Below are 15,478 nucleotides of genomic sequence, written 5' to 3' on the forward strand. Positions count from 1 at the left end.
TGTGTAAGGACTTTCGAGTGAGATCGTTGCCAGTGCCGCTGGACTGGCTCTTGTGCAGGTGGCACATAAAATACACCATTTTGAGTGTAGCCGTTGCCAGTACTGCCTGACTGGCCTTCGTGCCGGTGGCACATAAAAGCACCCACTACACTCTCAGAATGGTTGGCGTTAGGAAGGGCATCCAGCTGTAGAAACTCTGCCAAATCAGATTGGAGCCTGGTGTAGCCATCTGGTTTCACCAGTCCTCAGTCAAATCGTCCAACCCATGCTAGCATAGAAAGCGGACGTTAAACGATGATGATGATGATGATGATGATTCCACTCATCTCCACTAACATTGCTCAGTACAGCTTATGCTTTTCTGGCCATTGCTATAATGCTGAGCAACAACCATTTTAGATGTTACCCTAACAGAAGAAATGACCAGTCAACAACATTTATGCAACTGATAAAAAGACACAACATGAAACAGAGGATCTGTTAAGACTAAGGGAGGACAGAAATTGTTCGTACATTGTTATAACACACATCTCTCTCAGGAGGAGAAGAAGGCAACAGAGGCCTTGGTCACATGAATGCTGAATCAGAGATGATTTGTGGCTAAACAACAACCTCATTTACATATATTAATAATGTATTTAAATATAATATTACATATATTAATAAATTAACCATAAAGATAACTTGGAATGTTCCCAAAAATCCTTTAAATACATCAGAATTACTCACCTCGGATATCTGTCCACATTGTAATATTTTTGCTGGAATCGCATACAAGATTTACGTCTCCCTCTTTTTTAGTACCAAGAGTGTAGCATTCTCCCTCAATATAACAGAACTTCTCCTAGGAAAAGAATGAAACAAACAGATGGAATTGAGAAAGTCATTAATCTCAGGAAAGTCTAGTTTTATATTCTTTTATTCTTTTGTTTCAGTCATTTGATTTCAGCCATGCTGGATCATCACCTTAATGGATTTTTTAGTCGAATAAATCAACCCCACGCCTTTTTTTTTTCTAAATCCTACTTATTCTGTTGGTTTCTTTTGCTGAACTGCTAAGTTATGTGGACATAAACACACCAACATCGATGGTCAAGCGATGGTGGGGGACAAACACAGACACAAAAATGCACATGCACATAAATACACACTAATATTTTCTTTATGTTATGTACATAACCAAACACAAGAGACTCAAAGTATGTCTATTTAAACATTTTGCTGTAAATATGTCTTTGAGGGAAATGCTTATTGACTACACTAAGAGAGATTCAACCTACGCGTGTGTGTGTGTGTGTGTGTGTGTGTGTGTGTGTGTGTGTGTGTGTGTGTGTGTGTGTGTGCGTGTGCATGTGTGTGTGTGTGTTTGTGTGTGTGTGTGTGTGTTTCTAGCTGTCTTTGCAGTAATGAAATTGTTTGTCATATATGGACAAAAAAAAAAATGGTTGCTTGGCAGTTTGATTTGTATAGATATGGAGGAAAGTACCTTGCTTGTAAACAAGTAATAGTTGGCATCAGGAAGGGCATGCAACCTTAGAACAGTAACTAAAAGGTTGGGCAGATTTATTATGGTTTGATGCTCTTTCTGTCACCCACCCATTTTGTCCACACTTGATAATATGAAGAGACTCAGTATACCTATTCTGAAACTGAGATGTTCCTGGTATAATGTCATATGTTAATATTTCCTTATATTTTCTTGGCATGGCTGTGTTGCTAAGATATTTAATTCAGAACCATATAGTTCAAGGTTTGATCCCACTGTGTGGAGTACAGGGAAAGTGTATTTTATCATGGCATTGATTTGACCAGAGCAATATGTGTGAACTTTTGTGGAATTCCTTTGGATATGTGAGGGTCTGTGTGCATATATGTGTGTATATGGAGGAAGGGGATCTTATATTCAGCGCCTTCAACACAAATACCTAGTAGTATTTGATTCCATTCACTCAGGTCCTGTTATGTGTGGTCAATTTTGCCTTTCTCAGGTTGATACTGGTAGGATTTTCACACAGAACTTATATCATAAAAATTGAATATCTTGAACTAGTGAAGAAGTCTTTATGTGGTCGCTACTACATTGCTAAAAATAGCAGCTAAACTCCTGTCAAGTCCTACCTTACTACCTTAAAATATAGGGATAAAAAAAGCAAGAAAGGCAGATCAGCTAAAAGCAAGCTATCGTCTTCAGAAACTACTTACTTGCATTAAAGTACAAATCTTCCCAGGACGACATTGGAAACAGTCAGAACTGAATACTTGATGAAACCAGATATGTGACTGAAGGTTGGAGGATTCAGACGAAATAAATATGAAATAAGAATCTGCTGTTGGTAAAATACATTCAATCTGTTCAAAGCTGATGAAAATTGCCTGAGATCTTGTAAATTTTTGTTTGTCAGTTTCATTGGTGTAAGTTTTTCCTGGGAATTGCAGCTGAAACAAAAGAACAAAATAAACAAACATATGAATCCACTTCAGTGAGTGGTGGTGGTCAAAGAAATAGATTACATATTAATTTTAAGACTGCTTTAATACAAATAATGGTTTTGTGGTAAACAAGTTTACCTTCTAAGTTCTAAGTTCTGAGTTTGTTTTCACTGTACAGAATCTCTGACATGTGTCTTCTGCTATATGCTTAGGTTGACCAAAGCAAGTTGTTGTATGTGTGGGGCGTGTGTGATAATTGTGTAAGCTCATGTTGGTTTGTTTGTTTGTGTGTTTGTGTATGTGTCTGTTGTTGGTGTGTAATAGTAAATGATGTAAACAAAATCAAGAAAGAAACTAATGGTGAACTGGATTATTTAATTACTGTTTATTTAGCATGAAGTGTGAACTTCAAATAAAGGCCACATGAAAGTGCTTTAATTCTAAATCTGAAAGCCAAATGTCCAGTCATATTGGTCATTTTTTTTTGTTTTTTTTTTATTACATTCAGGTCCCGATTCTAATAATGGACTGCATAGATTGGTTTCCATGCAACCATGGAACCTTTTCAGAACAAGTACAATTAAGCAATCAGACATAACTGCAAGAGTTTTCACAATGACAACTTGATGGGAGAAATTTTTATAAAATTAATCTGAGATGTCTATAAATTCAAATAAATCTGGTTGCAGTGGTTAGGGTGTTGCTTGCATGACCATAAGATTGTGGTTTCAGTTCCGGGACCAGGCAATGCATTGTGTCTGTGAGCAAAATACTTCATTTCATGTTGTTCCAGTCAACTTCACTGGCAAAAATGACACTCTTCTAAATAGACTGGCATCCATCTAGGGGAAAATATAAATTACAGAAACCAGGAAACCAGCCCGAGGAGTCTATATGAGTCTATATGAGTCTATATGATTCTATATGAGTCAGGATAGGGCTTTATCAGTCTTTAATATTGTTGTTAGCAATTTGCAATGATTTCTTGTCAGAATATAAATGTTCAAATGAGGCTCTAAGTTAAAAACACTTTAAAGAAGTGAGCATTTTTTGATGGTGTGGTTCTATACAGAGAGTAAAGTAAAATTTACTGGGAAAATAAACTTGACTGGAATATCAAGTTTCATATATGAGTTTGGTTGAGTAAGTTAACCAGCAAAACTTGATTGCCAATATATGTCAGAGATCGTTGCCAGTGCTCCTGGACTGGCTCTTGTGCGGGTGGCACATAAAATACACCATTTGAGCATGGCCATTGCCAGTACTGCCTGACTGACCTTCGTGCCGTAAAAGCACCCACTACACTTTCAGAGTGGTTGGCGTTAGGAAGGGCATCCAGCTGTAGAAACTCTGCCAAATCAGATTGGAGCGTGGTGTAGCAATCTGGTTTCACCAGTCCTCAGTCAAATCGTCCAACCCACGCTAGCATGGAAAGCGGACGTTAAACGATGATGATGATGATGAGTGTAATTGAGTAAGTTAACCAGCAAAACTTGATTGCCAATATATGTCAGTCTCCAAGAACTAATTGAACCATCATCTCTATGAATATGAGTTAGTATAAAACACTGATTTATATTCTAATAACTGCAATATTTCAAATTGAAGAAAATAATACTCACTTCAGCTTCTTTGAAATAACAATAGTAGACATTTGGCATATAAAACGGACCTCCAGTAATGACAATGGAAATATTAACCGATGAAATTTTTGCCAGATCTGTACGTTGTGGTATGATGTCCTGTAGTTTGGGAGCTTCATTTGTTGATATTGAACAGTCTGGTCCAGTGAAGGTATTATCACATTTGCAAATGCCTAGAACATTGAAGAAATATACTTATGAGTGTGTGTGTGAATAAGCATATACATACAAACCATGCATACCAATCTGTCTGTCCATCTATCTATCTTTGATTAATGAGAGAAACAAAAGGTAGAATACAAGAATGTTTATTAATCACATTGTTTTGACCCATCTAGAATAAATCCCTCATGGGTGGGATACTTAACAACTGCTTTAGGAGTGTCAGTCGGTGTAGATGTGTCACTTTGGGTGATTACAAGATGTATCATGTTAAAACAATTGTTCCATGAGATATCTTCTTGATTTGTTATCTAATATATATGTATATATATATATATATATATTTACTCTTTTACTCATTTACTTGTTTCAGTCTTTTGACTGTGGCCATGCTGGAGCACCACCTTTAGTCGAGCAAATCGACCCCAGGACTTATTCTTTGGAAGCCTAGTACTTATTCTATTGGTCTCTTTTGCCAAACCGCTAAGTTACGGGGACATAAACACACCAGCATCGGTTGTCAAGCGATGTTGGGAGGACAAACACAGACATACAAACACACACACACACACACACACACAGACATATACATATATACAACAGGCTTCTTTCAGTTTCCATCTACCAAATCCATTCACAAGGCTTTGGTCGGCCCGAGGCTATAGTAGAAGACACTTGCCCAAGATGCCACGTAGTGGGACTGAACCCGGGATCATGTGGTTGGTAAGCAAGTTATATATATATATATATATATATATATATATATATACTAAATGGAATGGAGAAAGTTCAAATCAGGTAAACTACAATTAACACATGTGTATATAGATTTAATTAACCTAAAAAATTGTCCCAAAAACATATATTGATATATTAAAAATACGTATAAAAATATAATAAATATATATGGACGTATGAATATATGAATACACAAACATAGTAATGATATTTATGAAATTTAGGATTATAGGTAAAAAGGTTTTTAAAAAAGAATTATCATGGTGTTTGGAGTGATCACTAGTGATGGCGATGTTATGCCTCCATTCATCTTCCCACACGGCCTCAAACTCAACACAGAGGCCTACATCAAGTACCTGGAGGAGATAATGCTGCCCTGGGTCAAGAGGGTGGCTGCTGGAAGTCCCTATGTCTGGCAACAGGGCTCTGTACCATGCCACACAAGCAGGAGAACCCAGTCATGGCTGTCAGACAATTTCTGCGACTACATCACCCCTAACATCTGGCCACCTAACTCCCCACACTTCAAGCCCCTTGGTTACTATGTGTGGGGCACAGTTGAGCAAGAGACCAGCAAAACTCCTCGTAACACCAAAGATGAACTGAAGGCAAGTATAATGGCAACATTCACCACCTTAAACAAGGAGACCATCCAGAAGAGATGCAGGAGATTCCAAAGTCGTCTGGGGGCCATGGTTGAAGCCAATGGCACTTTCGTTGAATAAATTTACCCTTTAATATTTCAAGATATTTTAAAGAAAATTTGGTAAATATATCTGTTAAAATGAGATGTCAGTGTTATTTTCATTTTTGTGTAATTTAGATGACAATATATTCAGCGCACCCTGTAAATGTATATATATCTTTTATTCTTTTACTTGTTTCAGTCATTAGACTGCAGCCATGCTGGAGCACCATCTTAAAGGATTTTTTTAGTCTTTATAAGCCTAGTACTTATTCTAATTGTGTCTTTTGCTGAACTGCTAAGTTACAGGGTGCGTAATACACACCAACATACACACAGAAATAAACATGCACACACACACATTCACATACATATATTATGCACACATAGCATACACAGTCTTCATATTACTTTTTGTAATTCAATCGTTCAACAAAAGTAACTGATAGAATAAGTACCAGGCTTAAAAAAAAAGTCCTGGGGTCAATTCTTCAAGGTGGTGCCCCTGTATAGCCACAGTCTAATGACTGAAACAAGTAAAAGGTATACATGCATATGTGTATGTGTGTGTGTGCATTATACATAACTTACCATCAACACACTTCCCGTTGCCACTGCATTCATTGATACAGAATGTAAGTTCTTTTGCAGTTATGTTACCATCTACAGTTTCCCATTTGGTTACATTTCGAAGATAATACTGAGTACACTGCATGATGACATTGTCCAAAGCATCAAGCGCCCAACTAGAATCATCTGTAATCTGCAAGAAATAAAGGGGACTTTTCAAAGACGAGAAAGGAATTTCAGCAAAATACTGTGAAAGAATCAAAACAATCATCAGGCTGTCGTCAATATCTCACATCCAAAAGATCTGAATAAGCTATAAAATGAGTGGTAGACAGAAGAACTGGTAGAGCATCAGATACAAATAGCTGGTGGTATTTGGGTTCAATAAATTCCCACTCAAGTTGATAAGTCATATGTGTCAATAGATCACATGACTGAGCAGTTTTTTTCACAACCATTGGAGCATGAAGTGCTTCTCACGAACGTAAGTTCATGAGATGGTTGTGATCTATAAACAGTTTTGAGTAAGGACCAGAAAGAGAAGTATGAACATGCAATGTGTATGTCGACACTGAATTCATAAATGGAAGAGAGCAATAAAACAAGTTACATGATGGTCTGAATCCCACATCTAACACCATTACCATGCAGCTTTGCTGCAATTTTCTTGTTTGTTTTTGCTTTTCTTCTTTTTTTGCCATGTTTTCTGGCATGCAAGTCAAAATTTTCAGACCAAAATTTACAGCAAGAAATGGTAGATACATACCAAGACAACTTTAGAATAGCAAGAATTTCATATGAAATGCAATAAAATTTGGAAAGATAGTGACAATGTTTACATTATGTACTAAGTTGACACTATATATACATGGTATTAGATACCATTTTTCTAGTCTGTCATGGTCTTCTGGTATTATATAGAAACTTAAATTAATTAAATAAATAAATGAATATAAGATGCAGTGGTGGTTTCCAAGGTAGGAATCAGGCAAGCAGCAACTATTATCCAAGCTAACAACTTAACGCAAGATTTAATGATTCTCTTGTGAATGTGATGTTTAAGATACCCCTATATTTTTTGTTCAGTGGGACCCTTTAAGGTTAAAAGAGTAAAAGAGTAATCTCATTGCCTGAGTATGGTAACAGTTCGATGACAGAAATTTGTAACAAGATAACAGAATATCCCACACACACATGCACGCACGCAGAAGAATAAATAAAGGGAAATGGAAGCATTTCTCAAAAGCCAGAATTTTGGCAAGAGTCTGTTTTGGAAACAATGATGCTGGAACAGTAGCAACTGTTGAAAATAAGGTAGTAGATTAATTTTTTATTTTTATACTAGCTAAATCTGGGAGAAAGGAACAATGTCTTTGGTCTCTGAAAGCCCTCTAAGATCAGACATTGATGCTATTAATGTTCTGTGTAAACTGTTGCAAGTGGAGGCGCAATGGCCCAGTGCTTAGGGCAGCAGACTCGCGGTCATAGGATCATGGTTTTGATTCCCAGACCGGGCGTTGTGAGTGTTTATTGAGCGAAAACACCTAAAGCTCCACGAGGCTCCGGCAAGGGATGGTGGCGAACCCTGCTGTACTCTTCCACCACAACTTTCTCTCACTCTTACTTCCTGTTTCTGTTGTGTCTGTAATTCAAAGGGTCAGCCTTGTCACACTCTGTGTCACGCTGAATATCACTGAGAACGACATTAAGGGTACACGTGTCTATGGAGTGCTCAGCCACTTGCATGTTAATTTCATGAGCAGGCTGTTCCGTTGATCGGATCAACTGGAACCCTCGACGTCGTAAGCGACGGAAAGCCAACAACAAACAAACTGTTGCAAATCAACAACAACTGCAGGAAAGATATTTGCAGAGATGGAATTCTAGGGAAGCAACATCTGGCAAAGAAAGAACTGAGAATAGTTTTTAGTGAGGTTCTGCAGGAGTTACACACAGTTTAGATGAGAAAAGAATGAGAAATCTGTTGAAATCTGAAAAATAAGACTATTTACATTTTTTACTTTTTACTTACTTTGATGTCTCCAACACAATTTTCAATACTTGCAGCTATATTCACTCCTGGTAGATTATCACATGCCTTTCTGACTTTAATCATTTGCTGGGTACAGAATTTGAATGCTTTCTCTTGATTCCATTTTCTTCCAGCTTCCCATTCGTACACCTTCAATCAATTATAATACAACAATTTATTAAATAATGGTTGAAAACAACTAAAGACTAGTATTGAGAAAAAATAGGTGCAAGGAAGAAGTGTCAGTATTCATGACATTGTCAGGCTCTTTGAGATAAAGGAATTGAGCATGGTTGATACAACAAATCCAACAGATTAACAGGATTGCTGTTTGGAAAGATGACAAACGTTCATCTTTAAAAAGTATTTGAATAGGTAATAGTAACTAAAGCAAGTTACCTACTTTTATTCTTTGATAACAGAAGATAATTGACACCTGCCACTAGCCATCTGTTCTTTATATTCTAACAAAAGAAATATCAATTTCTTTCTATTCTATGAGATTTAATTACAGCTAGGGAGGGCTCTTTGAAATTAACAAATTTCATGAGCCAGTAAATGTAAAAGGGAATCCAGAACCCTAACCTTCAGTGACATGATAGTGATAATAATAATGATAATAATGGTTTCAAATTTTGGCACAATGCCAGCAAGTTCGGGAGTTGGAGAAAGTCAATTACACTGACCACAGCACTCAGCTCGTACTTATTTTTTTAGCCACAAAATGATTAAAGGCAAAGCCAATCTTGGTGGAATTTCAACTTAGAATGTAGAGATGGACAAAATACTTTTAAGCATTTTGCCTGGCACATTAATGATTCTGCCAGCTCACTGCCTTAATAATAATGATAATAATAATAACAACAACAACAATCATCATCATCATCGTTTAATGTCTGCTTTCCATGCTAGCATGGGTTGGACGATTTGACTGAGGACTGGTGAAACCAGATGGCTACACCAGGCTCCAATCTGATCTGGCAAAGTTTCTACAGCTGGATGCCCTTCCTAACGCCAACCACTCAGAGAGTGTAGTGGGTGCTTTTATGTGCCACCAGCACGAAGGCCAGTCAGGCAGTACTGGCAACGGCCACCACACTCAAAATGGTGTATTTTATGTGCCACCCACACAAGTGCCAGTCCAGGGGCACTGGCAACGATCTCGCTTAAAAATCCTTACACATTTCACGGGCACAAGTGCCAGAAAGGCGATGCTGGAGAAAGGTGCCATCCCGATAATGATAATAATGATAACAACAACAACAACAACAACAATAATAATAATAATAATAGTAATGATGATTCTTCATACTCGCTGAGTCACTAAAGTCTCTAGCTATCAATCAAGAGTCCAGTGGTTCATATCTTATCACTAACACTGTGTACTGAGATGGTAAAAAAAAATTAACTAACTTTCAGTTTATCAAGCTCTAAATAATGACTAATTTAGAGTTATAGGTTAACATTGTAAATTACCAGGCTACAATGAAACCGAGGAATATTTCAATGACAGACAAAGCAGAGTTTAAACACTCTTGTGGATATAGCACTATTGATACTATCCGAAGGTGGTGCTCTAGCAGAATCATTAACATGCTGGGCGAAATGCTTAGCGGTATTTTGTCTGCTACTACATTCTGAGTTCAAATTCCACCAAGGTTGACTTTGCCTTTCATCCTTTTGGAGTCGATAAATTAAGTACCAGTTGTGTACTGGGGTCAATGTAATTGACTAGTCCCCTCCCACCAAATTCGAGTTCTTGTGCCTCCAGTAGAAAGAATTATTGATACTATCCTGAAGACAAGAGATAAAATGCCATTTTGATGTAAACAACTATTCAAAATCAATGGGGGACAATTACAGATGAATCTGTAATTGCTGATAAATGTATATTTAAATGCTGATTGCTTATGAGCTTACCTTGGGTGTATAGTTCTCATCATATTCAAATGACTCTTTGATATTAGATTTACAGGCTGGCAGAAAACTAAATTTTTTCACTATCTGTTCAGTTATGTCTTTACCTGTAAATAATTCAAATAAATTCAAGGAAGATTAATTTGTAGTAAAACCTTTTAAATGAATATAAATACAGAAAACTAAAAATATCTACAGCCCACTTAACTCAGCTATAACTGATTGTAGGCAATCTACAAAAATACGGTCTATATATAAGTATCATATTTACACAAATATCTACATGTAATATAAATAACTATATAGCAATATATACACCCTTCAATATAAATAAATAACTACATTCTAGATAGTATAGAGAACATCATCTTTTCCACCACCACCATCATCATCATTATTTTTGCAGGCGTTTGTTGAGGGAGATTTTTCTGTTACCAGGTGCTCTTCCTATGGCCAACACTCGCTCACACATACACACATGTGTGGGTGTGCAAGTATATACATGTGTGTGTGTGTGTGTGTGTGTGTGTGTGCATATATATATGTATATATGTATATCATCATCATCATCATCATTTAACATCCATTTCCCATGGGTCAGATGGTTTGATAGGAGTTGGTGAGCAAGAGAGCTGCACCATGTTCCAGTTGTCTATTCTGGCATGGTTTCTATGGCCAGATGCCCTTCCTAAAGTCAACCACTTTACAGAGTGTACTGGATGCTTTTTACATGGCATCTGCATGGGTGTTTTGGTACCAACAGAACATTAATAGAATCAATGTCTCTGGTCTTAGAGTGTCTACAGAGACCTGAAACACTACCCCTTTCTCCCAGATCTTGCTATTATAAAAAAAAAGTATTCTGCTACCATATTTTGAACAGATACTACTATTTTAGTATCAATGTTTCCAAGACAGACCCTTGCCAAAATTCTTGCTTTTGAGAGATTCTTCAATTCCACTTTATTCTTTTGCATGTGTGCGTGGAATATTCTCTTATTCTGTTTTACACATACACACAAATACTTATATGTGTATACACACACTGATAAACATATATGCACATGTGTACATGTGCCACCAATACTTATATTATCTCCAAATGTAGTGGAACACTGGTCCTTTGCAATGAACTTAACTGCATTTAATTTTCGATAAGAATTGGACTGAGACTTGAGAACTTAAAAGCAAATGCTTATCTTAAGAACATCATACACCAGCTCCAGTGGGTGAATGACAAACATACATACATGTACATATACGTAGGTACTGTAAGTTTTAGAGGTAATACTTGATAAGTGTAAGCACCTGTATATGCCAGATAGTGGCGTTCGGTTTTCAATTTACATTTAATACATGTACATATATATATAAGTAAATGTGTACATATGAATATATATATATATATATATATATATATATATATATGTGTGTGTGTGTGTGTGTAGAAGACTCACTCACAAACAGGTTACTGTTGTTCAGCACCCAATAATCGCACCCAGAACACCCACTGCACAGGATGCCCATAACCCATAATCATACATTGGGAACAAATTATATTAATTGCATGTTGTGTTCATCTTACTTTTTCTTACATTTGCTCTGTATAAGATAACCAAAAATGCTACTAAATACAGTAGTAAAGAAACCACTTTACTGGAAGTAGACTGGAGGATGATAATCAACATGGAGCCCTAAACAGTACTAGAGTTGGTATGATTGACTAATATCTTTACAGGTAGAGCCCAAGCATGGTCACAGTCCAATGATTGAAAATATTAATAACAAAAAAAAAATGTTAAAAAGCGTAAATAAATATATGTATGCATACCATCTGAGAGTTTCTTGGTGTTTCCTGCTGCTGGACAATAAACAGCATCCAAATGATTGTCACAGAGTGCTGGGACCTTGCCAACCTCACACTTACAGAAAACCTTGGGTTTTACAATAGCTCGGTCATCGGAACAAATTCCACGGTAGATACTGTTCTTCTTCATAACACTGTAATATAAAATGTTGTTATAGTTGGAGTAGTGGTGGTGGTTATGATGGGTTTTTTTTCATTATTATTGTGGCTATGGTAGTAGTAGTAGTAGTAGTAGTAGTAGTTATGGTAAAGGTGGTGGTGGTGGTGGTAATTGTAGTAACTAAAAGATAACACAGTGGTCAATGTAATACAATTCAGTCATTCACTCATTTGTATTTATGTCTGTTTTTCCTGCTAGCATGGGTTAGATGAACATATCACAGTGGCATAGTTTTTGTAGACACCTGCCCTTCCTGTTACTAACATTTAAATGTTTTCCAAGTAAGAGATCTCTCCTGTCATTTGTCTTTGAAAGAACAAAAGCAGGGGATGGTTTATTTACAGAGAAATGACAACATCACTGCCTGAAGCTCAAGAGAATTAGAGAAGTATAGAAGTAAATATACAGCACCAATATTGAGACCCCCTTTGGTCATGAGACTGACCATGGGATTGCACCTAGAAAGTTACCCTCCCAGGCACAAGTCCGGGCAAGGTTGTTCATGGAAAACCAGCAGTTGCCCATGCATACCAGCCTCCCCTCTCCATGCCACCGATGTTATCCAAGGGAAATGCAAAGGCCGATACAGCTTGGCACCTGTGATGTTGCAACTCATTTCAACAACTGAGTGAACTGCAGCAACGTGAAATAAAGTGTAAAAAACACTGTTTGAGCATGTGGTTGATGCTGGTGTTACATCAATGGCAACCAAGCTGGTGGTACATAAAAAGCAACCATTACACTCTTGGAGTGGTTTTGTTAGGAAAGACATCCAGTTATAGAAGCCATGCCAAATCAGTTTGCAACCTAGTGTAGCTCCTCAACTTAGCAGTTTTCAATCAAACTGTTCAATCCATGCCAGCATAGAAAATGGATGTTAAATGATGATGATGATGATGATGCCGACCACCAACTTACACTGTCTCACATTACCTTAGCTAAAAACAGTTCACCCTCTCTCTCTCTTTTCTAAGTCCCTTTTATTTATAGTGGCTCCTTTAGTCTTGCAATTCATAAAGCAACTTCACTAGTACTGGTGACATGGAAAAAAGTACCCAGTACACTCAGATGCAGAGACCATACCAAAAACAGACATTTGGGTATAACATCGTCCTTCAACTCATTGGGTCCTGTCAAACTACGATGCTACTTGATGATGAGGAGAATGAATAATACTTACCGCCAGCTGAGAGAAAATGCATCTGGTCTTCTACCCTTTATATTGAATAAAGTTCCATTTGGTGAATAAAGGTCATTTCGGACATTACCATCAAACGTTCCACACAGTCCTAGAAAAAATTTTAAAAAACACCAAAAAAAAAAACATATATATATGAAAGATCAGGATTCAAGTGATTATTCAAATGGTAAACCACTGTGTCGGGTCAAAATTAAAATACATACACAATAAAGGTAGACGAATACATACGCGGGTACTGAAGTACAGGCAGAAAGATATTCAGGTCATGTATATGATTAGTAAGGCTCATAGAATCATGGCAGTGCATAAGCTGTCAATTTTTTAATGTTTCTAAATGTTGTGGTTCATGTATTTACCTGATGGAAACAGTTTTTTTCTAATGATGTAATGTCTCCATTTTGTTGTTGGCACTCAGTCGCTTATGACGTCGAGGGTTCCAGTTGATCCGATCAACGGAACAGCCTGCTCGTGAAATTAACGTGCCAGTGGCTGAGCACTCCACAGACACGTGTACCCTTAACATAGTTCTCGGGGATATTCAGCGTGACAAGGCTGACCCTTTGAATTACAGGCACAACAGAAAAGAAACAAGAAGTAAGAGAAAGTTGTGGTGGAAGAGTACAGCAGGGTTCGCCACCATCCCCTGCAAGAGCCTTGTGGAGTTTTAGGTGTTTTCACTCAATAAACACTCACAATGCCCAGTCTGGGAATCGAAACCACGATCCTATGACCGCGAGTCTGCTGACCTAACCACTGGGCTATTGCGCCTCCACAATGTCTCCATTAATCAATTAAAAAAAAAAAGTCAATTCCAAAGTAATATCCATAAGTTATGGGATTACATCTTATGGTGAAGAAAGTCACTTCCAGAAGCAATTTTCACAGGTTATGAAAGTTACATCCTTGTTGCCATTCCTTACCATTTTTTTATTATTTTGTTATTTTCTTTTATTATTTTATCTTACTTCCACACATTTTAGATTCTTAACATTATGGTCTCTGTGATGAAGCTTTGGGACTCAATTATTGTCCAAATCTTGTCCAATGTTTGTTCAACCTTTGTACAATCTCTGTACATTACTGGTATGATAAATCTTGACAAGTTAGACACCCCCAAAGTAGAAACAGTTGTAAGAGTTTAGTATTTTTTCATTCATTTATTCTTATTCATTTATATATTTTTACTTGTTTATCCATTTATTTATTTGCTTATTTATTTTGATTACTTATATGATTGTAATTAATTAATAAATAGAAATAAATGAATGTTTACAGGCTGATGTTTGTCGATTGATTAGCCTCTTCATTTTCTTATTTGCCTTATACATACATATGTATGTGTACACACACACACACATATATATATACACACACACAAACATATATATATATATATTTATACACACACACACATATATATATATACATTTATACAATCAATGGCAGGATTCGGCCTATTTTTCTGGACTGCCATGTTGGCTTGGCGATAACTATTAATATGTAAATATATATATATATATATATATACATGTATACATAAAATCGCTGATGTCGCCAATGACAATACTGCCTGATTGGCACACATGCCAGTGGAACGTTAAAAGCACATCTGAGCGTGATAGTTGTCAGTGCCACAGATTGGCTCCCATGCCAGTGACACGTAAAAAGCATCATTCGAGCATGATCGTTGCCAGCATTGGCTTACCGACACATGTGCCAGTGGCACGTGAAACACAACATTCAAGCGTGGTCGTTGCCAGTGCCGCCGCACTGGCTCCCGTGCAGCTAGCATGTAAAAACACCTTTTGAGTGTGAGCATGGTCGTTGCCAGGACCGCCTGACTGGCCCTCGTGCTGGTGGTACATAAAAGCACTCACTACCCCCTGGGAGTGGTTGGCGTTAGGAAGGGCATTCAGCAGAAGAAACCTTGCTAGAACAGATTGAGCCTGGTGCAGCCTCTAGCTCACCAGTCCTTACTCAAACCGTCCAACCCATGCCAGCATGGAAAGCGGATGTTAAACAATGATGATATATATATATATATATATATATATATATATATATATATATATA

At 37.2% G+C, this 15,478-nt stretch overlaps 1 protein-coding gene across 1 annotated transcript in view; it reads right to left on the reverse strand.

The window, feature by feature from the left end:
- Positions 1 to 15,478, reverse strand: part of LOC106880038 (uncharacterized) — a 456,507-nt gene that overhangs the window by 265,715 nt on the left and 175,314 nt on the right. The window contains exons 62-69 of the mRNA XM_014929839.2: positions 13,385 to 13,493; positions 12,009 to 12,178; positions 10,181 to 10,284; positions 8,261 to 8,410; positions 6,250 to 6,421; positions 4,053 to 4,246; positions 2,203 to 2,436; positions 730 to 844 (exon numbers count right to left, since the gene is read on the reverse strand). Coding sequence (XP_014785325.2) covers positions 730 to 844; positions 2,203 to 2,436; positions 4,053 to 4,246; positions 6,250 to 6,421; positions 8,261 to 8,410; positions 10,181 to 10,284; positions 12,009 to 12,178; positions 13,385 to 13,493 — 1,248 coding nt within the window. The remainder of the gene's footprint in view (positions 1 to 729; positions 845 to 2,202; positions 2,437 to 4,052; positions 4,247 to 6,249; positions 6,422 to 8,260; positions 8,411 to 10,180; positions 10,285 to 12,008; positions 12,179 to 13,384; positions 13,494 to 15,478) is intronic.

The sequence above is a fragment of the Octopus bimaculoides genome, chromosome 22 (assembly GCF_001194135.2).
Source record: "Octopus bimaculoides isolate UCB-OBI-ISO-001 chromosome 22, ASM119413v2, whole genome shotgun sequence".
NCBI classification, from domain to species: domain Eukaryota; kingdom Metazoa; phylum Mollusca; class Cephalopoda; order Octopoda; family Octopodidae; genus Octopus; species Octopus bimaculoides.